This window comes from Salminus brasiliensis, chromosome 1, assembly GCF_030463535.1.
Source record: "Salminus brasiliensis chromosome 1, fSalBra1.hap2, whole genome shotgun sequence".
NCBI lineage: Eukaryota > Metazoa > Chordata > Actinopteri > Characiformes > Bryconidae > Salminus > Salminus brasiliensis.
In genome coordinates, this window is record NC_132878.1 from 91,248,326 (window position 1) to 91,274,587 (window position 26,262).

The window sequence follows — 26,262 nt, forward strand, 5'->3', positions numbered from 1 at the left end:
CATTTTATTAAAAAAAAACATACTAAAATACACAGCACAGATATGTGTACAGTCTCATGCAAAAGTTTGGGCACACCCGTCCAACAACACATTTTGAAAATCTGTGAAAACAACTTTTATAGGATTTTTTTGTTTACATTTAAGAAACGATTCCTGCTTTCCCGTTTATTTCTGAACTTAACAAAAACTTAACTTAACCTAATGTTTTTACTTTAATATTTAACATGCAAATAGTTTTGCATACATTTAGTGTTTTCTTCTCACAATATGTTAAATTCAGCCAATGTAAATAAACAGTAATGTTGCGTAATACTTTAAATTATGCAAAAGTATGATATATATATGTATGTGTGTGTGTGTGTATGATGGGTATTTCTATCCATTATATAAAATATACAGACAAATAAACAAAAAATAAAAGGAACTGTGGTTATAATATGCGTTTTTATGCATCTATGCTGTAAGGGTGTATATATATATATATATATATATATATATATATATATATATACCACATATATATGTATGTATATATATATATATATATACACACACGCACACACACACACACATATTTGAACCATACCATAGTTATATACAGAATATACAGAGCGAAAACTATGATTTAAGCACCTGTATCATAGGTATCTGTGCACGTTTAAGCCTTTACTCAGTCCCATCTCGAAGGAGCTCAGCTGAACTGATCCTCACAGCCCTGGTGCTCCTCTTAATGGCAGGGATGCTAATCGCTAATTGCGTAACGCGCTGCTAAGGCGCATCTTGCTCAAGGCTTTTCTGTTGCGCGTAAACAGGGATTTACACTAAAGCCCAGCAAACACAACATACAGCAGAGCGTCGAGAGGGAGGGGAGCATGTGGGGGAGTGCTGTCTGAGGACACATGTGTGCTGTATGCCATTGTGGTGCTGTCTGTTGTCTCCCACTGAAACATGAGCCACACGGCCGGTAAACTGGGCTGCATGCACACTTACACGCCATCTGCTGCTGCAGCAGACGGGCTGCTAGCCGTGGTGGGAGCACCTGTCCTTCTCTTTACTAGCCTTATTGTGTCCTCATTGAGGCTAAAAGAGTGGAGGCTGCTACACTACAACTGTCCATATGGAGCATGGGGGGACAGGAGAAGTGGATGAATTGCGCACGCTGCTGAGGACCCTAATTTGGAGACCATTTTCCTTTGTGCGCAAGTGGGATGGAGTAGTTCCCAGTGTTGTTGTACAGAGGTGCTGAACGCAGGGGCGAAGAAGTGGAGGAAGGGGACCCGTTTCAAGTCCAGACCTGTATCCTGTCCATTAGCTCCTGGTATGTTGGGCTGTCTTGAGTGGTGTGCTTCCTGCTCTTTGGGTTTTCAGTGTGAAAGGCTGGAGTTGTGCTGTGTGGTCATCTTTTCTCCACACCATCAAATGGAAGTGCACACTGCACATTGCTGATTGGGCTGTCTGATGAGTAGCTGTGCTGTTTTCTGGCTGTATGACATAAATAAATACATTAAAACCAGGGAAATGATGATGCTATTGAGATGGATAGGCATTCAATGCATTCACCAGTGTTACTGGAAGCAATATGACCACCCTGAGCTAAACTACCTGCTCTTATTACTGAATTATTTGGTTTAACAAAGCTATTTGTTTTTTGTATTTTATTGAAATGACTAAAATATTATATTTGGAATACATGTGTAGTGTTTTTACAAGGCTTGGAGAGTGCACTACAATGAGCCACTGCAATACTATTAATACAATTATATTTAAAAGATCAATACACCCAAATGCATTCCGGTTTGGTGCAGGTCAGCTCTTATTTCTGAATTTTCACATATATTGAGTCCATATATATTTTTTAAAGACCTTCTGTTGATCTTATTTTGGACTTTAAAAAGGTATCTTCCTCTGTGGATACACCTGCACCTTTGGAGAGGTGCCTTGGGTCACTTACCTCCGGCACTCCCGATGGGTTTCTCATAATTCACTGGCTTTTTTTCTTGATTTATTTGGTTTATTCCCACTGAATTAGCACAACTGTATCTCCAAATAGCTTCTTATAATAGATTCTGACCTTTTGGGGCTAGTGGCAGTGTCTGGCACCCTCTCAAAGGCTCTTTGGAGACTCTGTGCGCCTCCAGCTGTCTCCAGAGTCACAGTTGCCTTTCTGTATAGGCTATCCGACTGTTGGAAGATTGGAATATTTGAATGTGACTGGGGGAGGACGTGTGCAGCATGAGGAGGGGGCTGCTGTATAGAAGGCTGTGCGCATACCATTTGACTGGAGCAAGTGGAGGCTTGTGCATGTGTGGTGCCTAATGGGCCCTTTTTGAGGCACCAGGGCCTACTATAGGGCTCTCAAATGGTATGGTCCAATATGAACACCCCTGCTTTGAGAGCTGACATGGAAGTGGCCCTGTTGCAGGGATTGCTGGGAAGAAGAAGTACAGTCGAGATTGGGAATTTGGAGAGGGAGGTAGCTCTCTGAAGAGGTAAGAAAGGACTGTGATGTCCAATGGCTAGGCTGCCAATGGATGGATGGGCTGCATTGTGAGGCACTGTAGCTCACATCCATGCCAGTGGATGCATGTTTGGAGGTGGTATATTGGCTATTTGTTGGGTTGAAAAGGGGATAGGAAGCTCAGCACACATGAGGAACTGTGCAATGGCTGCTAGGGGGAGCTCTAGCTAAGCTGGCCAGGGTGCTGTTTGATTGTGATCTGCTGTAGAGGGGATGTGGACCCTTTGAGCTACTCACATTGGTGGATAAACACAGGAAAAGGGCTTGCATTGTTGTCTTGTGGCTGTATGAAGTAGTTTTTCGATTGTTCTTGCTTGGTCTGAGGGCTGCTGTCCAAAGAGGAGTGCCAGGATTAGCAAGCAGGCTGTGCTCTGTGGAAGAAAGAGAGGAAACTGTTATAAAAGTGACACATGGAGAAGGAGAGGCCTTTAGAGTAAATATATCTATGCAAATGATCTCATCTGGTGGGTTTTTGTGCGATTTTGTTAGTCAAATTGAGCAGATTAACTCCCTCCTGTGTGTATTGACAGTGAGTTTTAAAGATGGCCGCTCCTCAGTAGAGTGAGTGCGGCTGAAGTTGCCTACTTCCTGACTGGAGCCCCATTCTGCCATTCTGTGTTTACTACTGTCCTGAAGCACGTCAAGACTTTCTTATATGAAGACATGCTTAAAGCACATGATTAATTAATGAGAGTGATGATTTATACACATATGGGAAGTTCATTAGTCAGTGGGACACTACACTGTGGCCTAATTTGACTGTTCCCACATAGGACAAGCCTCAGACCTCAGGTTTACCTTGCTGAGGAAGGATTGGTGGTGTAGACGGTGAGAACAGGCAGAGCTGGAAGCCGTTTAACCGTTTAATGGTTTGATTACGGGGTAAACAAAGACTAGTTTACTGTGATTCTTATCACCAGGCCCACTGTTTTTGACTGTTGATAGCTCAGATGACCTGAGAGGTTTATGCAAAATGGTTATTTCTTCCTAACAATGCCTTATCAACATAAGGGGGCGGAGTAATCCACTGCTAGTCCCGCCCCAAAGGGTTAAAGTGGCTTAAAAATTAGTTAGAACATGAGAATGTAGAGAAAATATTTTTTATTGTTGCTGAAGTGGTGATCTAATCCTCTTTTGGAGATATGACTTGCATCTTCTGCATTTATTTTATTTTTTTAAATAAATAAATCAATCCCCAGTTAACCCTTTAGATGCCTAATAGTCATAAGCATTATGAAAAAACAAACAAAAGTGCTAAAACCATAATAATTGCTTACACATGTAATTTATAGCACCTTTTCTATTTAAAAAAAAAAGTACAGCTTGATCTGAACTATAATATTTCTATTATAAACATACAATTTAATGTATTTTTTTCTACGTATTTATTTCAAATAAGTGGCAAATATGGTGTCTAAAGCCTGTTAGACTTAATTAAAGGCTTAAGCAGGTTGTAAATAAGCAGTTTAATCAAGTAAGTTAAGGAAAAATGTGAGATTCCTAACCTTCTCTAAAGTAAAATGTAAAGTTGTAAAGTAAAATGTGCTTGGCTTTGATGTAAACAGTCTGTTTTTATGATTATAAAGAAGTAACATCCATGACCTGCTGTGTACAGCTTTAAAATTCAGTTCCTAAAAGTGTCTGGCACGTAAAGGGTTAAATTTGAACAGTCTTGGTAGCCTCCCAGTCAAGTTGTTTCTGTAATCAGTGGGACAGGTTTTGGTATTAAATGGGGGAAAATGTAAATCACTGCCCCCTGTGGTGGGTCGAGGGAACAGGCGTGGTGAATTTGGTGTGTTATTTCAGAGTTCAGCTTATGGCTACAAAAAGCCATAGAAACCCCACAGGCCTGTTTGGAGGCCTTTAGGGCAGCTTTCCAGTGGAAATCTTGTTGCAAGTAGAGGAACACTGTGGGTCAAAGGCCTGCCCCTGGTGGTATGCAAGTAGGTGTGAACTACAAGTGTCAGAGTTAAGAACAAGTCCAGCACACTCAGTCTGGCATCTGCCTGTTATTGAGTTTCACCCCCTGAGCCTGGTCTGGATACAGGGTTGGTAAAACTGCTGGGAAGTATTGCTTAATTGTCAGCTTGGCCATCAATACAGTATACATTTCATAGACCTGAGGTGTACACACTGTGCTGTTAGGCAGACATGTATAAAGTACTAGAGAGCCAGACTGTAGTAAAAGTACTGTATCACAAAAGTGACTTGAGTAGAAGTGTCTTTAAGCTCCGTACTTAAGTGGAAGTACTAAAGTATTACAAGTACTTAAGTATTTGCAAGTAGTGTATTGTAAAATGTACTGCTTAAGTACTGAAAGTAAAAGTACAGTACTGTGTTCTGTAGTTCTTACAGAGAGCAGTCAGAAGTCTGAGTATCAGAGTTTATATTATTTCAGATGCTTACATACAAGAGTTTCATCTGTAAAACCAGTGAGGAGAGCAGCTCAAACCCTGAGCTTCACGCTCTGTAAACTCAACTACAGCTGAAAGATCTCAGGCCCTTCTGCACATACGAGTATTTGCAGGAGGTGAAGATGGAGGAGGTTCTTCTGGTGGTTCTTCTTCTTCCATCTGGAGATAAACTAACAGAGCTCTAGGCTCGATCCCCTGTTCTGCTCAGTGTTGAGGCGACTTTATCAAACCCGGTGACAGCGCCATCTAGTGCTCTGGAGGTGATAATGTGGATTTGAAATGATTCGTATCATTTTTAGATTGTAACGAGTAACGCTGCAGCATGTAAACATAAATGTAACGGAGTAAAAGTGGTAAACTCATCCAAAAATATGCAGTGAAGTAAAAGTGGAAGTAGGAGAAGAAAAGAATACTCTAGTAGATACAGATACAGTATTTTAGCACTTTGAATTGATTGAAATGCCAAAACACAAAGCTTCTTTGGAAAAATGGTCAGCACACCCTTCCCAAACATCTCTTTGTGTTAACATATCAATCATACCATTCTTATATTGTGTACTGGTAATTATTCACCAATCACTTCATAAGAATGTTCTTGAGAAAAGTCATCTGATTCATCATGTCTGTTTAAAGAGCTTAATTGTTCTCAGCTTATAATGATTGATCCCATTGTTATCGTTAGCTAATTACAAATAAGAAAACACTGGCGATTGTGCCTAGTTAAATTTTAATAAAAAATATACAAGTAAATGATGCCTCTTCAAACACAGTTCAAAGTCAGACCAGATAAAGTTCATACCCAAGAATTAAAGCCACAATGTTTGATGGTTTTATAATTTGTTTGAAGGCTGTCTATCATTTCTTTTATGTAGAACCAGACCTTAATGAGTTTCCACAGAACCTCCTAAATACATTTCAAGATCTAGATTACTGTACAATCACCTTCTATAAATTTTTGCAAACAATTCTGCTTAAGTCTTGCAACATAATGCAAAGTCATTCAAAGTACCAACATCATCAAACGTACCAACCTTTTACAGTGGTGCTGATAAAAATAATAAAAAAACAGTAAAGACTTTCTGTGATTTTCAGATGTCCGATTCCATTCACCAGCAGTTTCTCTAGAACAGAGGATTTCACACTAAACCCACTGCATGACTATTTATTAATGATCAGATTGCACTAAAATTATCTCAGTATTACACACTCTGTATTTGATGTACTTTCCATGTACTGCTCTGTTATTTGCACATAAACTGTGTGCTTTTAATGTTTTTATTATTTTAAAGAAGGCTGCTGTCTGTTATTCCTTAAACTCAATGAATTTTCACACAACCTCCAATAAAATATTAAGATCTAGAATTGCTTCCAACTATTTTTCAAAATATTCAGCATAATTCGGTAATTAGGATGCAAACAAAGTCATTCTGACTGGGGTTTGGTGTAAACTGGTTAATTCTGTAGGAATATACTGGCACTTTACAGTGGTGGTGAAAGGAACGAGGAGGTCAAAACGTCAAAAAACACAAAAACAGCCATTTTATTAAAAATAAATAAATAAATAAATACCAATGTCAATGTTGATGAAGGTAATAGTGAGAAATGTCCAAATCTACATTGTCTTTGCCAACTACTTTGCCTTACAATGTCCTGCATGTTCATCTCCACCAAGAATAGATTTTTACAAAATTTTAAAAAGTAAGACTGGGTGATATTTAAAGACTTGCAATGCATGATATGTATTGTGATAAATACACAATATTTATCACGATACATGTAATCACAGAATAAAAACATCAGTAGCGGCAGATTCTTATCAACTACTATTCAGATCCTTTCCCTACTGAATACCGTGATTTTTATATTTATTTATATCTGCTGCTCATCATTTAAATAAAACCAGTCAAAGTACACCTGTTTGTAATGAAACCAGTGTTTGTTAAGCTCTAACAGTATCCTCCAAATGCTTAGAAAAGCATATTATCACGATAACAAAATGTATCACAATAAAATAAAATATCGTTATATTGGCCAGCTCTATTAAAAAGCTTTCAGAGATATTAAACACTTCAGATGTCTTCAGCTTCCTTTCAGCACCACTGTAAAAAAAACACATATCACAGCATATCACACCAAACTCACTCCAAATGACTATTTGTTAATGTTCAGATTACGTTAAAATCATCAAAAATCAGAGAAGGGGTCCCTATATTAGTAATCTTCAGTGTTACAGGTTGTGTAGTTTATGTACTATACATGTACTGTTCTGTGTTGTGCTTTTCTATCACCTCCATAAACCGCTGTGATTGTTGATTAGACGATTACATTTTAACTCTAATGGTGGTTGATAAAGTTTTATCAAAGTCATAATTCTTATTTTTTATTTTTTAATAAGACTGCTATCTGTTGTTCCTTGAACTTAGAACCAGACTTCAATAATTTTCCACAGAACCTCTCAAATACATTTCAAGATCTTGATTGCTCCACTCTCACCTTTCAACAATTTTTATAACATTCTGCATAATTCAGTCATTTAGATGGAAACAAAGTCATTCTGGTTGCAGTTTGGTGTGAAATGGTTCATTATAAAGAAAACTGCCAACTTCTTACACAGATTCAGGGGTCAGAACCACCACTGTAAACAGTTTTTCTAGAAAAAAGCATTTCCTGCCAAAACCACACTGAATGACTATATGTTATTAGTTTGATGTAGGAATTTATGAAAATCTGTGAAAGGATCCTTTAATTAATACTCTTTAGTAAAACTATATAAATAGTTTTTTTTTTCTACCATCTATGTACTGTTCTGTTTTTTTCCCTGAGGAGTCACATCCATAAACTGCTGTGATTGTGTTGATTAGAGCTGTCTGGGATGTAAACGATTAAATTTTAACTTGAATGGTGGCTGATAAAGTTTTATAAAGTCATAATTCTTATTTTTTCTTTTTAAGACGATTGCTATCTGTTATTGATTGTAGAACCAGACCTTAATGATTTTCCACAGAACCTAGATTGCTCCACTCTCACCTTCCAACAATATTTATAAAAAAATCAGTAAATAAGACGTAAACCCAGTCATTCAGAGTGAGGTTTGGTGTGAAATGGTTAATTGTTGCGAAACTTTTTACAATAGTGGTGTGTTGAACCAGGGGTCCGAACGTCTGCAACACAGATTTAGCCATTTTATTTACTGACAAAACTACCAGTGAACCTACACAAGTCTTCTGAGTTTCATATGTAATGTTGATAATGGCAAAATAGTAAGAAAGACTATTTTGCCTTACAGTGTCCTGCATGCACTTTTTCACTATGAATGGATTTTTTAAAAAGTATTGTAAAAATAGGCAGTAAATTTGCTACAATATATATATATATATATATATATATATATATATATATATATATATATATTTAAATATTTACATATTTTATAGTTTTATATTTTGTTTTCATCTACTATCCATGTAATGTTCTGTTTTTTGCACATAAGCAGTGTAATTGTATTGTTTCACATCCATAAACCGCTGTGATTATGTTGATTAGAGCTGTCTGGGATGTAACCGATTACATTTAAACCATTAAATGCCGGATGATAAAGTTTTATTAAAGTCATAATTCTTATTTTGACCTTAATTATCTTCCACAGAACCTTCAATAAATTTCAAGACCTAGATTGCTCCACTCCCACCTTCCAAAAATATTTTTAAAAATTCAGTAAATAAGACATAAAAAGTCATTTAGTGCTTTTTTTGTGATGTCACAAAATATGTATTTAAATATTTACATATATTCAACCTGTTAAAAGTTAGTCCTGCACATGTGTGTTAAAGTTATAATAGAAAAACAGCCAAACTGCTTTTGGAAAACACTACAGGGCAGCCAGTAGGAACAGAGCTCATTTCCATATATCATAAGGGCACAATAATAAGACATCTTGTTTAATTCTCGGATGAAGAGAGATTAGAAAACTGGTCATGTAGAATGTAAGGACCTTTGTGCGAAATATGGGACACTGTGCAAGATTCTGTTAAATCGGTGCATCTATTCCTCTAGTCTCCATCTATGCTATATGGACAAAAGTATTGGGATACTAGCTTATTCATTGTTTACCCTGCTTTTGTTGGAGTTACTGTCTCTATTTCAAAGCACTGTTGTGAGGTTTTGAATGCATTTAGCTATAAGAGCATTAATGAGGTCCGTATGTTGGATGATCACCAACCTCAAATCTCCAACTCCTCCCAAAAATATTGGCTGGAGCCCCATCATTCCAGATAATACAGTTATTGGCATTAGGCATGGTGCCCATATGTTCATGTTTATCTGCTCAAGATAGGCTTATTGTATCTGCAATACTAATTAACCTGGATGCTCAGGTGTGGTTTCGGGTTGGCTGAAGAGGGACTTGCAGGGGCGGTGCTAACGCCTTGCAAGTCTAGATAAATTAAGCCCGAATTCGCATAGAAATCAGTGCGCTTGCCTTTTTACTTGGGCTCATCCTCTGCTTGTAAGGTAGGCTGGTTTTGAATATGCTCTTAACTAGACTGTGTTAGAAATGTTGACTGTCTTGGTTAGTTTAGAGCTTGCTGCTTATTAGGTGAGGTTTGGGTAAGCTGATATGTGAGTTGGCCTTTGAGCTTCAAGTACAGCCTGGCTTGATCCACCATCCTTTAAGATGCATGGAGGACAAGCATCCAGACTGTCCAGGCACCAAAGTGGGTGCACTTGTACTTATTAAGGGCTTGTGATTATACTCATGTCTTACTTAATTTGACATTCAGGTGAAGTGTAGTTTGGCGAGTGTTGTGTGTCTAGGTATCCACACTGACTAAGCTTGAGGTATCTTTAGGATTCAAGCCTATTCAGAGTTTCTTAAAGATGATTTTCTTTATACTGGTGCAGTTTTGTAAGTCGCTCTGGTTAAGAGCATCTGCTGAAAGACTATACAAACTGTGTGTGTGCATTTGCACATCTATGTCAGCAATGGGTGTAACTTAACACCTAGAACCTTATGTTCATGATTCATTTATTGCAGAAATGCATAAACTATTGTTAATCTTTTGTTTTTAACTGTTTAGTGTATTTTATGTCCCTCAGGGTTCTATTTTAGGGTCTAGAAAGCTTTTAATTATTGCAAAAAATGTAGCAATGAGAGTGAAGAACTTACATGTGGGCTTACATACAGGGTTTAAAGGGTTAAATTAGTGGAATGCATTCATTAGAAGGGGTGTCCACAAACATTTGGACATGTAGTGTACTCTTACTGTTCCAGTAACAGATGGTTCATAATGGAGAACAGTGGCTCTGATCTTCTGCTGCTTGTCTTGATGCAGTGTCAAACCACAGAGAGCGAGAGAGAGTCAGTTTATCAGGCTTTAATCACTGGAGGCCTGATGACTTCCTCAGCTGTCAGTTCTTCTTGCACCAAAACCAACAGGAACTGAACTGCATTCTGAAATATCCGTAGGTGTTAATGTGGTGCTGTGCTCTCATTTTGGAGCAACAAACTGAAGCATTTCCCTTCATTTCAGCAACATCCACTAGAGAAGCTGTCTTGGCACCGAAAGGGCATCAGATATCAGTGGTGAAAAAGTATGAACATGATCTGATCTCTATCAGATCTAGTCTGAAATAGCACACACCCGCACTGTAATGTGATGTTGGCTGTCTTCTTCTTGTAGGGTAGTGGAGTCAGTGCCAGAGTAGACATTTAGATGTTATCTTAAGTGAAGTGTGCCTGTTTTTACTGAAAAATTCCTATATTTTTTATACTAGTGTTTATTTGACATTCAAACCAATTACTAAAATAAAAAAGAAATTAAATAACACTGCACATTACTTTTATTTTGTGTTATATTTGATGCATCAGGAATGTATTGCTCACAACACGTTTTGTAAACATACTAAAACATACAGCATACAATTGTTTTTCATATTTTACGTAAACATAGAAATCTGTATGTATTTTTCTGGTGCATGCAGTGCATAGATTATCCACTATCCACACAAAACATGCATCTGATTTTCTAATTTTATTAATTATTATTAATTAAATGTTATTCCATATGATTGATATTTAGATGTTATTTTTATTTATTTATTTATTTTTTACAACATATTTCAGTTTAAAAAGTAAATAAAATGGTCTAATATGATACACCAAGGGTTAAAGCAACTAGGCTAAGTGTAGTTTTGTGAAGCATAAGGTATCAGAATAGTATTAGTATCAGTTTTGGTCCAATCTTGTGCCGTATTCTTTTCGTGTGTAATGTAACGTGGTACAAGGTGCAGTTCTGTTAAACAGAAAACTGACGACTTGTCATTGCTTCTCGTTTTTTACAGGAACTCTGTTTACCTGAGAAGTGGTTGGAGGTCTGTCTGTACACGCCCCGGTGAGGACTGCAACGTAAGACTCAACTTTCCGCTAACCCTGATTGACCTGGTGGTGGCAAAAACATCCACTTTTACTCATGTTTAACAGAAACTGAGGAAATGTGTCCAGCAAGTGAGGTTTCTCTGCTAGGAACCAGATTATTACTAGTTTGGAAACAGGAACGAATTCTGGTCCGACACAGTTTACTGGCTTTCTTGCTAACACACCTACTGAACCCGGTAATTAACTGCTTAGTTGAGACTCTGGTCATACAGGACCAAAACAGGAAGTTGGAAGATTACCGTAGTACAATCCGTAGTACACAGCTGGATTAGAAAGAGCAAAAATGGATGCTGTTCACATAGCAATGCCAAATGAGGTATAAGATATGATTTAGAAGTTCTTAAGCTCTGAACATTCAGAATCTGCTCCAATTTACAAAGGTAACTTTGTTTGTTTTTTAGAACCTTTACATCCTACACGTTTATTTAAAAAAAGGTCCACATCTCATCAACTCATAAGTGGTTCTTTCTGGTGGTATTGCTGCCTTTCCTTTGACCCCTTCTGTTGTTCGTTTGCGGAAAGCATTTAACCACAACTTCCTTCATCGTGCTGCAACTACTGCACTACTGAAGTATCTGTCATATGATCCTGTAACGCTTAAAAGAGATGCCAGTCTTGAGAAAGAGCAGCGTTCGCTCAGTACTTTCACTTTGATTAAGGTTAAAATAGTTAAGGGTTCAAAAGTTGCTTAATTTGCACTGAGACTCAAGTCTCTAGGGTTCAAGGTTGAGCTTTCTAAAGTGTCTGATCTGCACATCCAATCTCTGGTGTTCGAGTACAATTCGAGTCTTAAGACTCTGGCTTTGAGTCTCAGTTGAGTCTCAAGTCTCTATGTTGGAGTCAGAGTCAAGTCTTGAGTCTTTGAGCTTAGACTCCAAATCAAGTCTTGAGTGTTTGAGCTTAGACTCCAAATCAAGTCTTGAGTCTTTGAGCTTAGACTCCAAATCAAGTCTTGAGTGTTTGAGCTTAGACTCCAAATCAAGTCTTGAGTCTTTGAGCTTAGACTTGAGTCTCTGGGCTCGGACTCCAAATCAAGTCTTGAGTCTTTGAGCTTAGACTGGAGTCTCTGGGCTCAGACTGCAAATCAAGTCTTGAGTCTTTGAGCTTAGACTTGAGTCTCTGGGCTCAGACTCCAAATCAAGTCTTTAGTCTTTGAGCTTAGACTCCAAATCAAGTCTTTAGTCTTTGAGCTTAGACTCCAAATCAAGTATTGAGTCTTTTGAGCTTAGACTCCAAATCAAGTCTTGAGTCTTTGAGCTTAGACTCCAAATCAAGTTTCGAGTCTCTGGCTTTGAGTCTGAGTTGGGTCTGATAATTCTTAGAACGAGTCAGAGTCAACTCTTGAGTCTCCGGGCTTTGTCTTGAATCTCTGGCTTTGGGTCTGAGTCAAATCAGGAGTCTCTGGGCTTTGAATCAGAGTTGAGTTTCAAGTCTTAAGATTTTAAGTCTCTGCTTGTTGTTGGCTGCAAAAAACTCAACTTAGCCTTTAATTATAGAAAAACCCTACATTTCTGGGTTTTTCTGAAACTCAACCCCCAGTAAATGTGCCTTAACATGAAGTTAAGTTTGTATAGCAAGTATTCCAACTAGCGCAATATTTTAGCAAATACGCCATCAGACTAGCATTTTAACTTATCTTTAGCAAATATACTTCCTAAGTAGATACTAGTCGACCATTTCAACTTGAGGTGGGTAAAAACACTGTATTTATTGCCATTTTTTTACGATACACAATAATTATCACAATATTCTGGCGTATAGAATCAGTCATAGGCATCAGTAGCAGCAGATTTTTCTTAAAAACTGTTTTTATATTTAAAAATCATCTCATCATATTTAGTATAGTAATGTTTATTCAAACTGTGCTGCGCTTCATCCAGTTAAACCAAACTAATTACACTCTTTGCAATGAAATGTGCAGTTGGTCAGCGCTCTTTAGGCACTGATGATATCTACGATATGCTCAGAAATATATATAAAGTGTCATGATGATTAAATTTGGTTAAAAAATGATAATCTTGTCATATTGCCCACCTCTAATTTCAGCTTGTTTGTCCTTAAACGTTATATTTACTGTATTGTAGCACATAGTTTTCTCCATTACACTGAAGGTTCTCTATAGTGAAAGCCTTGTTATTTAAAGCCACATCATGCCACTGCGAGCTGCTGGTGAGCGGCATCACAGTGATGACTGTGCACAACTGTAGCAAAACTGAATATAATATCTATAAAACACATATTTATGCATTTTCAGGCTGAAATTTCGCGACATTTCAGTCTAGAGTGGAAAGTCTATTGAGGCCAAGTCAGTCCATATACTCGAGTGTCCAAATCCAAAACTTTATACTCTGTGATGCTCATCTCCGCATAGGAATGAGATAAAACTAGACAATCAAGCCTGGTCATATTTGTCTGTAGACTATCAAGCAAAACTGGACTGTCAGCCACACACCAGCAACTGGCTGTGAAAGAAATCCTCCAAAAGAAACAGCCTTTGTCTGGAAGGTCTCTGCCAGCTGCTGAGGGACGACTGAAAGCAGCTGTCTGACAGCTGACTCCATCACTGTTGATTAGGCCTTCAAACAAATACCCTCTACATGTTGTAAAGCCTTTGTGTACCAGTGGATCTTCACACATCTTTCCATTCCTTACTAATCAGTTCATTTGGAAATTCCCCTTAACTTCAACATGTACAACAAACCAGCAGTTCCTTCATTTCCTGCTGTTCCTTGGCCTGCTCATGTGTCGTTGGGCCTAAATGTAATATTGTGTTAATTAAGTAAGTACGTACTCCGCAACTGCTGATTTATGGCCGATTGAGGCAAAGCAGGCCGCAGCCATTTTCTGTGCAGTAGAAGGGATTGCGGAAGAGCTGCATTTTTCCCCCCCTCCCTCCCTCCCTCCCTCCCTAACCCAATCAGCATTGCTCAGGCATGAGTCACTCCCCCACCCTGCCCTTATACGGCGCAGAGGCAGGCGCTCTCTCTCTGGCCGGAGACTGAAATGGTGGCTGCCTGTACAAAAACAGCAGCAGCACCAATAGGAAGGGAACAGCTACAGACGTAAAGCAGGTAAGAATCTTAGCTCAGTCACCTTCTGTCTTCCACACTATCAATCAGCATGTGTTTTGTGCTAATCTTGCTGTTTAATGGCGTTAGTGAGGCTGGATTTGGCCTGGTTTGTCTTTTTAAGCTAAGCAGTTTAGCCTGGAAACAGGCAGTGCTACATTGCTCCACTCCCTGCACCGTACAGCGTACCAGCTGAATGGTTTGGAGACATGCATCGAGGGACTTCTTATGGTTGTGGAGATGTTTCTTTTTCTAAATTTAAGAATGACAAGCTTCTAGTAGGACAAATCAGGGGTGTCTCTGTTAATGTGTTTAGGTTTGGGAGTAACCGAGGCTGTTGCGTCCCATGATGCCTTTTTTTTGTAGAAATGGATCCTTAAAATTGACTCCTTTTGTTTTCATGGAAATGAACACATCCCTTTTCTGTTCCTCCTCCGCACTTCAGGAAATAGTATCAGATTACTCAGAAAATATGAAGCCTGACTTTCTGGACTTAAGTCCAGGTCTTGGAGAGAAGTTCTAGTGGTGAAGGTGAAGTGAGAACTTAGGCCAGTGGTTTTCAATGGATAGCCTGCTTTTTCAGTCCAATGCATGGTGTACTGTAAGTCTGGAAAGTGCTGCAGTAATCATTACATGCTAGGTGGAAGAGTTGAGTCTTATTCAAAGGTGCATGCCACAGTTTTCTCCTGTGCTGTTTCAGAACTGGACAGCACCCATGGTTTCTTGGAAGGGGGGGGGGGGGGGGGTTGGATTGCTTTGTGGCGTAAATGAAGTTTTTACTTCTGGAAAAAAATCCTGACCAAATAAGAAGTGAGACTAATGTGGTTTAATTGTTTTAAAAGCCCACTCATGTAGTAGCTCTGGGTGACCAGGATAATGACGTTCTTTAAAAAACAAGGATGGTTGATTTTTAATTATGGTCTATTAACCATATTTTCATTTTTTTCAGAATCACAAAAAGCTGCTGATCGCTGCATCCATGGCGGACAAGGAGCAAATCAAACAGACCGCGGTCAAGGTTCTGGGCTACGTGGAGAAAATCTCCTCGTTCGCCTCCTCCATAGACCCCCTCTTCGGCATTGTCACGTCCCTGGTTGGGGTTGTGAGGAAGGGGCTGGTGGACGAAGAAGTTAAGGAAATGGACAAGGACTTTCGTCCGATTCACGACAAGCTGGAGACCATCTCTGAGAAGAACAAGCAGACCCTGCGGCAGATCCGCATAGACGAGATCAACGAGACGTTTGGCAAGTACGAGGAATACATCAAGCACCAGTACAGTGCCTTCAACACCATGGTGGATAGGGTCAAGGGGGACCCGGAGAACGCAAGCCGCTACATGGGGGACTTTGAGAAGGTCTACGAAAGGGACAAGAGCGATTTAAGCTTGGATGTGTACTATCGTGGCGTCATGGGGACTGGGTCGCTATTTGGGAGGCCCCTCCTGAAGGTTTACCTGGAGCACTGCGACAGGAACAGGAAGGTGATGGAGGCTAGGTGCTCTCATCTGGCCCACCTGTTCCATATCGGCCTCATAGCACTGATGGCCTACACCTCCGTCACTGAGGACGACGAGGATGAGGTCAAGGAGAAATGGGCCCAAAGGGTCATTGACATTCAGACCAAGATGCAGGAGATCCTGGACCAGTGTGAAGAGGAGAACTGAGATCATCTGCTCCGGGAAGAGTGTTTGTATATAGTCTTCTCATATGCTGAAGCGTTGTAATGGAGCAATCAAAGAAGCCAAAGTGACTTAAATGGGTAACAAGGAACCTTTTTTCTTGCTGTAGTCTTTCCTGTGCAGCTTGCCTCCTTTTTGTATAGCACTTAATTCCTTTTGTTTTTATTCACTTTCCATATATCCTGTATGCAGAATTTCAAGTATGCTGATCTGCTGAGTCCTATAGTGTGGCTGAATGTATAGTAATGCTGGAGGCTTGTGTATTTTATTTACATACTGTCTATCATCGTTATTCAGTTTTTAAATCTTGCCACTGTGGACCACACTGTTTGACTTGTTTGCACAAAAATAAATCTTTTCTGTTTCCATATCAAATTCAGAATTTACTTGGTTATTACTTAGCATCTCTGGACGTGAGATGCATGTTTTGCTATAATGATCAGTGTTGCACTGTGAATACACAGTGCTGATGTTTGAAATACACAATATAAAAAAAGTATTGGGACACCTGCCCATTCATTGTTTTATTTTGGGTTTTTTTCTTAACATTAAGGGTTTAAAAATAGTTTATCCTGCTTTTGCTGAAGTAACTGTCTCTACTCTTTCTTTTTTAACACCGTCATATCAGATTATTAGGACCACCCCTGGTTAATTAACTCTGCCCATCATATCAGCTCCACTTCCCATACAGGAGCACTGTGCGGTTCTATAATTCCAGACTGTATCCATCAGTTTCTCTGTATACTCTGTTAGCCTCCTTTCACCCTGTTCTTCAATGGTCAATCCCACAAGACTGCCACAAGTGGATCAGACACAGCAGTGCTGCTGGAGTGTTTAAACACCTCAGTCCATCAGTGACCCTGAGAATTTTGTGAGCTTCTTGTGACCATTGATAAAGGACTAGAGGATGACCAACTGCAAACCGTGCAGCAGCAGATGAGCTCCTGCCCCTGACTTTACATCTACAAGGTGGACCAACTAGGTAGGAGTATCTGATAGAATGGACAATGAGTGGACACAGTGTTTAAAAACAGTACTCTCTAGCAGTACTGCCGTGTCTGATTCACTTGTGGTGGTCCTTTGGGGTCCTGGCCATTGTAGAACAGAACAGGGTGAAATGAGGCTAACAAGGTATGCAGAGAAACAGATGGACTAGAGTCTGCGGTATTACAGAACTACACAGTGAGTTCATTCCAAACCATTCCATAATATTCTGACATGACTGATGTTGAATGATCACTACCGCACCTGAGAACACATGATGGATGGAGCACCATTCATCCTTCCATAGAACACAGTTCTTCCACTGCTCCACAACTCAATGCTGGGGGGCTTTATAGCCCTCTAGCCCATGCCTGGCATTTGCCATGATGCCAATAGGTTCATGTTTGATTATCTGCTTCAGAGAGTCCTATTCTATTGACGGTACTTCTCTACTTCTTCTAGACAAGCTGCTTGTGTGTGCACTTGCACATCTATATCAGCAATTGGTGCAACTTAAAATAGCGTTCTTTTTTTTTAAAGGGGTGTCCACAAACATTTGGACATATACTGTATTTTAGTCCAAGTTGCTGGGCTGCTCAACCCAGCTGGATATGTAAATTGGTATGTTTTGCATTCAGTTGGCGACCAGCCACGACATTGAGCTGGTTCTCCTGATGGGTTTAAGCTCATACGAGGTGATCACTCTCTTATTCATGAATGAAAGAAGCCATACTGGACTGGCTTAGGTGCACCAAGCATTGTTATATGGTCTTCATATGCTTTTTGCTGCTACAGATTACGTCACATGCTGTATATAGATATAATATGGTTAAAATTAACCTTCTCTGTCCTTTCAGGCCTTCATTACTTCCAAGAGAGCCTCTGTCTGTTTGCTGACATGGCTGACATGGAAATCCTTGAGGATCGCGACAAGCTCAAGAGAGGGCTGGTGAAAGTCCTGGAGTGCGTGGCTACAATCTCATCGGCAGCTGCCGTGGTGAACCCCATCTTCGGCGTGGCCGGCTCGCTGATTCGCGTGGTTCTGCACCAAGTAGATGATGAAGAGATCCAGACACTAAAGCGGGAGTTCAGCAGTGTGAACCGGGCGCTGGACGAGATCTCCCACCAGAACCGCAGCGCCCTGATGCAGATCAGAAAGGAGACGCTGGATGGCCAGTACGGCCACGTGGAGGAGAACATCCGCAACCAGTTCCGCAAGTTCATGGAGATCGTGGAGGCACGGCCCGAACACCAGCAGCGCAAAAAGGACGACTTCGAGGAAAGCTACGCCAACGACATGGGTGACCAGAACCTGTACACGCTCTATGAGGGCGTCATGGGCAAGCCCAAGCTGTTCAGCAGGCCTATCCTGGAAGTCTACATGACCCACTCCCAGGGCGACCGGCAGGTGATGGAGCGCCTGTGCACCCGCCTCACCTATCTCTTCTGCATTGGGCTGATTGCCCTCATGGGCTATACTGCCATCATTCGGGATGATGAGGAAGGCTTGAGTGAGGAATGGGCTGAGAAGATGGAAAATGTGCAGGAGAGGATGCAGGAGGTTCTGAGGAAGTGCAAGTGATTGCTCCTCCCTTTCTAAGCGCTGAACTCTTTATGTAATTTCTAAAGTAGTGGTCACTACCCATCCTCCTGGAGACCAACCAACCAACCAACCTGGTCCTGCACTGTTTGCTATCTAATGCCATTAGCCACCTGGCATGTTTGGTCTCCTAGATCAAGATTAGCATATATTCCTATGCAGGAAGGTAAACGTCCTAGGAGGAGGGGTGGGGACCATGCCCCCAAAAGCAGTCTCACTGCTACCCCCTATGGTCTGTTTTTCTTTATACTCTCTCATTTTGCTCTTTCTTTCAGTCCTACTCTTTTCCCTCATTTCTGTCCATCACTGTCTTGTATCATCTCTGTGTTTATAAATACAGTAGTTCTATATGAGAGAGAGAGAGAGTCCTCTAGTGGCAAGGAGCCCAGTCCCATCCAATAGACCTGTGCTAGTCTCAATAACAAACATTAAACACAGCCTCAAAACTAAAGAGATTAAGGCCAAGTGTCTGTATTATGATTTCTTATGAAGGGAGACAGGGAGCAGTGGCGTTCAATCCTGGTGGTGATCTTCCATACCAGAGAATTCAGATCCAACACACATGGCTCCAACAGTCAGGTGGCTTTAAATGGCTTCATTAATTAGATTAGGTGTTTTAGACTGGGGAGGATGAAAAAAGCTTATAATGGTTCTTTGGGCGATTCCTTAGATTCCACAGATCTTCAAATCTGGACCTTGAATCCAGTTTCCAGTCCTGGATTTTGTTCTTACTGGAAGTTAAGGGAACAGTTCATGTGATTGATTGTCCCCATATGACAATCAATAACAAGGATTACTAAATCCAAAACTGAAAACTGGATTCAGGTGCAGATTTTATAGATGAACCACTTTTGCTTTCATAAAGAACCATGTTAATGATAGAGATGTGTGAAGAACTTTTACATTGGTAAATAACCTTAATTTCAAGGTTCTTTATGAAACCAACAGTGGTTCTTCTGTGGCATTGCTCAAATTACTCTTATGGATCCTTATTTTAAAAAGTGAAAATCCTCAAAACCAGAATTGCCCTTTACAACACAGTCAGTACCTGTCCTTCAAAACAATACTCATAAATACGAGAAGTTATACTTAATATTACCAATAGATTCCCACCAATTAAACCACCTTTTTTTCGCTCCAATAGTCTAGACTTTTAGTATATTGCCAAAAATCGTTTTGCACTTCTTGTTGCTCGTGCTAAGTACCTGTTAAATGCCTGTGGATCAACTACCCTTGCTCAAAGAGCAAACTAAGGAACTATAGTCATATAGCCTTTCAAACCACATCTTCGTGCTCCATAACAAAGCTGAGGGCTTAATGGTCTCTTGTCCATACTTGCAGATTCCACACCGGCAAGTCTGTCTCAAGTTAACAGTATCGCTACGTCACGCTCACACCCAGCGACATGTTTGGGACGGTCCTTATGAAATCCAGTTGTTCAACACTGTCTGCCGGTGGCTCTGCCATACAATCTAAACAGAGGCCAAACCCTGTAGATGTGAGGCTGCATGAAGCTGAATATTGTGCTGTGTTTTGAATGATCTGTACTTGGTGTTTACGACACTAATTAAAGCCTGGATACGGTAGTTTATACACTACATATTGCACTTTTAAAAAACAACACAATACAGTGTGTTTGTCTGCTAAACTGAATAATCACTGATGCCTCAGACAGATCCTCACAATGTTCCCTTTAAAGTAACACTACAAATGTAATACTGCATGCATGCATTTGCTTACATGACCTTAAAATGCTGGAAAGGAAACACTAGAAAATCCCTAAATAAAGTGCTGTTAAGCTTTAACTTTGCGATATTAGCAGTCTAACACTACTCAAACATACTAAATCCAGATTGGCCTGGTATTACCTTGCACGGATATTAGCCTTACCTCAATTGTCTTGCAATATGAGCAGTACTAACTACAACCTGGAATATTCTTGTTTGTCTAAATGCTATAATAATTTGTTCCGACTATTCATTTGCATGAATCGTGCAAACTTATCCCAGAACCCGTTAATTTTTTTATATAGGAAGAATGTGGAGAAGTGCAGCTTTCCATTACAAAGCTTCTTACATAGGACAATACGTTTAGTCCGAACGCCTATTTGTTCTAGCTTTGTGCGTTTGACATTCTTATTGCTGAAGAAGAGGCATGTTTTTGATGTTTTGAGAATACATTGAAGTGTTTTTTTTTTTTTATATTTCCTTTGTTAAAATGTAGATCAAGAAACTGTCCTTATTTTTGTATGTAATTTTGCGTGTTTATGCCCCCCCCTCAGATTAATTTTCTGCCTGTTCACGCTGGATGACGGTCTCTAAAACTAAAAGCTCTGTTTGCCTTTACCATATACAGTATATTGCTCCAAGTGTACTCTGCTTAGGTGGGCCATTTACCAAATCATGCCATTAGTGCCTCCTGTGAACTTCAAATGCATCTTAAATCAGTTTCCACTCCATTAGTGCTTTACTTTCCCTTCGCTCTTTAAGTTGAAGGCCTTCTGTCATGGTTCCCAATCACATAAATGTATGTATATGCGCTTAAATTCAATTATTATGCACTTTTAAAACAAGATGAACAGTAACATCCTTGGAGGGGGCGTCTCGGTGGGCCTCGTGGCATTCTGACATTATTTGGTGTTCCAGGGCAGAATGCAGATTAGTGTAGAGAGCAGCCTGCACTGGAGATGATAGGAGGAGGTCCGCTGAATATGAAGATGCTTTCTTGTAAATCTATATATTCATTATTTTTTTTGTTGCTGTTGAAAATTGTAAAGTACTACGCAGCACTACTAATAAAAATCACATGGAAAATTAAAAACTGAGCCTTTTGTATTTGTTAAAAAATTGAATATAAACGGAATGTATTGTTATGCATTTGTGTGAAAATTGTCATTATTATGGCAAGTCTGTGGGTTTAAATGAGTAATAAGGATAAGTAATTAGTAATTGGCTGAATTTACTTGGTTCAAATATAAACATCATTCCTAAATATGCACGATATATTATATCAACATTATTATGATTCTAAACAGTCAGAAAAGTAGTTTTGTTAATAACTGTTCATCTCAGCAATAAGTGTGTTTATGCATTTGAAACACTATAAAAAATATTAGAATACTTACAATTAAACACCAGAAATCCCATAATGAAGTGCTATTAAGCTTAAACTCTGTAATATTAGCAGTCTAACACTGCACAAACATCCTTAATCCATATTGGCCTGGTATTACCTTTCACGGATATTAGCCTCACTGTGCTAAACAAAGCATACTGTACTTAAATAAGCATTTGTGTGTAAATTGTCATTATTGTGGCAGGTCAGTTGGTTTAAATAAGTAATAAGAATAAGTAATTAGTAACACACTGAATTTACTTGGTACAAATCTGAACATCAATACCAAATGTACACCATATATTATACTATGCTATAATAATATACTATTATTACAATCCTAAACAGTCAGAAAAGATGATTTAATAAAATTCTTATCAGCAGTAAGTGTGCTTATGCCTTTGAAACACTATATAATATTAGAATATTTACAATAAAACCCAGGAAAATCCCCAAATAAAGTGCTATTAAGATTTAACTTATTAAGTACTAAGTAATGCACTGAATTTACTTGATTTAAATATGAATATCTTTCCAGATGTACACAAAATACAAAATCAACATTATTATGATCCTAAAGTCAGTCAGGGAAAAATATTTAAATAGTTTAATAACAACTCTGCAGTGTGCTTAAGTCTTTGAAACACAATAAAACAATAAAATGCTTACATTTAAACCCTAGAAAACTCTAAAATGAAGTGCTATTAAGCTTTAACTCTGTAATATGCTACACAAACATTGTACTTAACCTGTACTTAACTAAGCATTTGCATGTATATTGTCATTATTATGGTCTGGGGGTTAAATAAGTAATAACAATAAGTAAAACTATTTACTTATAATTTCATATATTGATTTAATAAGCATAACTATAGTTTATGTAGTATTTATTGCTTGTATTATAACTATAAAATAAGCATATAATCCCCATATGTACACAATAGATTATATCAACATTATTATGATCCTATTATAATGATTGATCATTTTTGTAAAGTTACAAAAATTGTTTTAATTACTTTTAATTGCCTTTAAACACTAAGATATTAGAAAACTTACAACTGAACATTAATTTGTGCTGTAAATGAAGTGCTGCAGTGCCAGACCAAGAATCATCCAATTGTCACTGTCATGCCATTTCACTTACTGCCACTAGATGGAGCCATTCTCTTCTCAACCCAAAGGCTTGAACTGCCCTTAACTACAACTTGTTTAACTTATGGCTTTAGAGTCCATTCAAAAGTAATTCAGGACTGAGGCCACAACATTAAAACCACGAACAACCCCGGGCGAGCGTAAGAATCTGAGTCACTCTGACAAGAACAAACTAGACTGGTGTCTAAACGTCTGGATCAGAACATCTCCCAAACATCAGGCAGGTCTTGTGGGGTGTTCCTGGTCTGCAGTGGTCAGTACCTACCAAAGGTGCCTAAAGAAAGGACAACCAGTAAACCAGTGACAGTGCCATGGGCACCTAAGGTTCAGTGATGCTCATGAAGACCCCACCTCACAACTTACAGGACTTGAAGGATCTGCTGCTAAAGTCTTGCTGCCAGATACTACAGGACACCTGCTTAGAGAATTGTAGTAAAGTACACCATTTTCATTTATCCCTATTGGCCTGGTATTACCTTGCACAGATATTAGCCTCACTGTGCTAAACAAAACATACTGTACTTAAATAAGCATTTGAGTGTAAATTGTCATTATTGTGGCAGGTCAGTTGGTTTAAATAAGTAATAAGAATAAATAATTAGTAACACACTGAATTTACTTGGTTTAAATATGAACATCGTTCCCAAATGTACACAATATATTATGCTATACTATAATAATATACTATTATTACAATCCTAAACAGTCAGAAAAGATGCTTTAATAAAATTCTTAGCAGTAAGTGTGCTTATGCCTTTGAAACACTATATAATATTAGAATACTTACATCTGCAAGCTTTACCTGTTAATGATCACATCCCAACATTTTAGAATAGAACGGGATGGGAGTGCTTTACTGATACTGGAAGAAAATAGTGAAAATGTCCTGTTGGAAGTTGCCTGGAACATTATTATAAACTAAGTGACTAAAAGGTGGGGATTTGTCCCTTAGTGTGTTTTCACCCTCGTCCTGAATACAAACTGTGGGGTGACTAAAGGTGGGTATTTATTAAATCACGTTCCTGCACGCATTTTTGCGAAATAGTAGAGCCTAGATTTACCCATTTATTGCTTTCCCTCGTGTTCCTTGGATAAAAAGAACAGCACTTTCTGCAGTCATGGCATTTCACTGTGCAGGAACTCCTGCAAACAAGCAGTCATTCTAATAGGAGAAGGTTTTTAGCCACGCAGGCTGTAAGTCGAAGCAGTCATGTGACAAAATGAACCAATCACATTTACAGCATTTAGCTGACACTCTTATCCAGAGCGACTTACAAGGTTACTAGTATTACAGATGTGGGCCAATGTAGTGTTAGGAGTCTGGCCCAAGGACTCTTATTAGTGTAGCGCAGCATACAGTCACCCAGACCGGGAATCAAACCCTTCATCTCCCACATGGTGTAATAGCTCACTGGCAGAGGGAGAGTGGTGTTATCTGTTGGGCCTCACCAACCACACAACCCTTAGCTTCCCCACCTGCATCAGACCTCACCAGAGTTTGCTAGAACCAAACCCCAGATGACTTCAGATGATTTTAGGAGAACCAGTAATCGGTGCTCTGGACCGCTCCCGGGCTTTCACAACTGAGCAAATGTACCAGAGAGTGAAAACGCCCTTAATTTATTAGAGTGAAGCTAGTCTAAAGTTTGTCTCTCTATATATATTTATATATAAAATCATGAAAATTATGTGAAATTTAAAATCTAATTTAATTAAATTCTATGTTGTCAAAAAGCTCTTTATAGAGATCCAGGTCCACACCTCTTATGAGCAAGCACCACAATGGAGATGGTAGCGACAGTGGCACGGAAAAACTCATTCATACTAAGAGGACGAAACCTTGGGAGAAACCAAGACTCAGTCCAAGGAACCCATCTGCCTTAGGTCGACCCACACATCACAAACAAACAAACATATAAACAAACAAACAAACAAATAACATTACACAAAGAACTAAACAGATAAATAATAAAGGCATGCTGTTAGATCTTCATCCAAGGCATTTCAGAGCCAGTTCTGGCATTTAATTTTTATCGTGCTAAATTTAGATGCTGGACCTAAACAGGCTAACACAAAGCATTTGAGCTGGCTTCCAGCTCTGAACGCCCACCCTGATGCTGATCTCACTGTTATGACTCACTTTGCCACCAGAGGTCAGGAAGGACTGCAGGACTTTCTCTTTTCTCTTTTCATGTGCAGCTAAAATGAGGGCCAGTATGAGAATGAGGATTCAGAGAGGCCTACTAATAGACATGGAATCTACACTATCATTCCGTGTGTAATTCTTTAGGACAGTAAACTCATTATATCAGATTTTCTCATTTAAAAGCCTTGAAAAAGGTTGTTGTTACATTTTACATATAATATCTCACTGGAAATGTGTCAAATCTGTTCAATTCTGGGATAAACAACTACCAAACGTTCTGATTTTATTGCTTAAACAATGTAAATAAGCAAAGACCGCCATTAAATTACAGCTGGTATTGCTGGTACAGGTCTGATCACAGCGTCATTTACCTAGAGGTCCCATTTTCCAGTGGTTCAGATATGTATTACTTCTCTTATCCCATGTCTGTAGCTGATCTACCGCCTCCATCTGCTTACTAACACCTGTTTCTCAGAATTATGGATGATCTGGGATGCTGCCTTTAATGTGTCAGCAGTTCTCACTGGCAAACTGACAGTCTGAGAGAACACAGAGCTGCTCTATAGCAGTAAACAGGCTGTATAATTACACTATAAGACAGGCCAATCCACCTTCCCCCTGGAAATACCCATCTACAGTGGAGCATCAGTGGATACGGTGACCAACAGAGTATACAGTATTATTATTATAATATTATTAGTATTATTATTGTATTGGCTTTCTGAATATCCTATCAGAAATCACTGACTATATTTGCTCCTTAAGTGAAACTGGGTACTGCACATACACCTCCCCATGCCAAGCCACAGAGGAATGACCCGTTTCCATGGATTCCTGCGACATGTTTCCAAGCACCAATCAGAAACCGACCCCATGTAAGCATTCATTTAAATTCTGATGACCAAACATTGCATGCAGCTGGACAACAGCAGCTTGACTGATTCAGTGGAGACCTTTATTTTACTACTGTCAGACCAGGACTCCACAAGGGCTCTAAAGGTGCCCGGTGGTTTCTGGCACCAGATTCTTTAGATCCTGTCAGTTGCAAGGTGCATCCAGCGTGGATTTGGCTAAGATCCAGCACAGGTAAATAGTGCACATGTATGCAGCCATCAAAGCGATGTAAGAAGGAAACAGAACCAGGCCACCTTC

The 26,262-nt window shown here is 39.3% G+C and overlaps 1 protein-coding gene and 1 long non-coding RNA gene across 9 annotated transcripts in view; one reads left to right on the forward strand and one right to left on the reverse strand.

The window, feature by feature from the left end:
- The window catches only part of LOC140567667 (uncharacterized), a 39,339-nt gene that overhangs the window by 5,413 nt on the left and 7,664 nt on the right, over nt 1-26,262 (reverse strand). For 2 of the 3 annotated variants that reach the window (XR_011980624.1, XR_011980626.1), the window contains exon 2: nt 2,756-2,889. This is a non-coding gene — a long non-coding RNA (uncharacterized lncRNA). Of the gene's footprint in view, nt 1-633; nt 1,483-2,755; nt 2,890-26,262 lie in introns of all 3 variants that reach the window. The other variant, XR_011980625.1, reaches the window with a different exon arrangement.
- rpz2 (rapunzel 2) lies at nt 1,246-21,500 on the forward strand. Of its 6 annotated transcripts, none has more exons than XM_072692396.1 (3): nt 1,246-1,318; nt 11,272-11,321; nt 17,953-21,500. In XM_072692396.1, the coding sequence occupies exon 3, from the start codon at nt 17,994-17,996 to the stop codon at nt 18,675-18,677; it is 684 nt and encodes a 227-aa protein (XP_072548497.1). In that variant the 5' UTR covers nt 1,246-1,318; nt 11,272-11,321; nt 17,953-17,993; the 3' UTR covers nt 18,678-21,500. The 6 variants fall into 6 exon arrangements, with proteins under 6 accessions (XP_072548497.1, XP_072548496.1, XP_072548498.1 ...); XM_072692395.1 differs by lacking the exon at nt 17,953-21,500 and adding an exon at nt 15,383-16,486 and having other exon boundaries at nt 1,302-1,318; nt 11,272-11,335; XM_072692397.1 differs by lacking the exons at nt 1,246-1,318; nt 17,953-21,500 and adding exons at nt 2,441-2,489; nt 15,383-16,486 and having other exon boundaries at nt 11,272-11,335.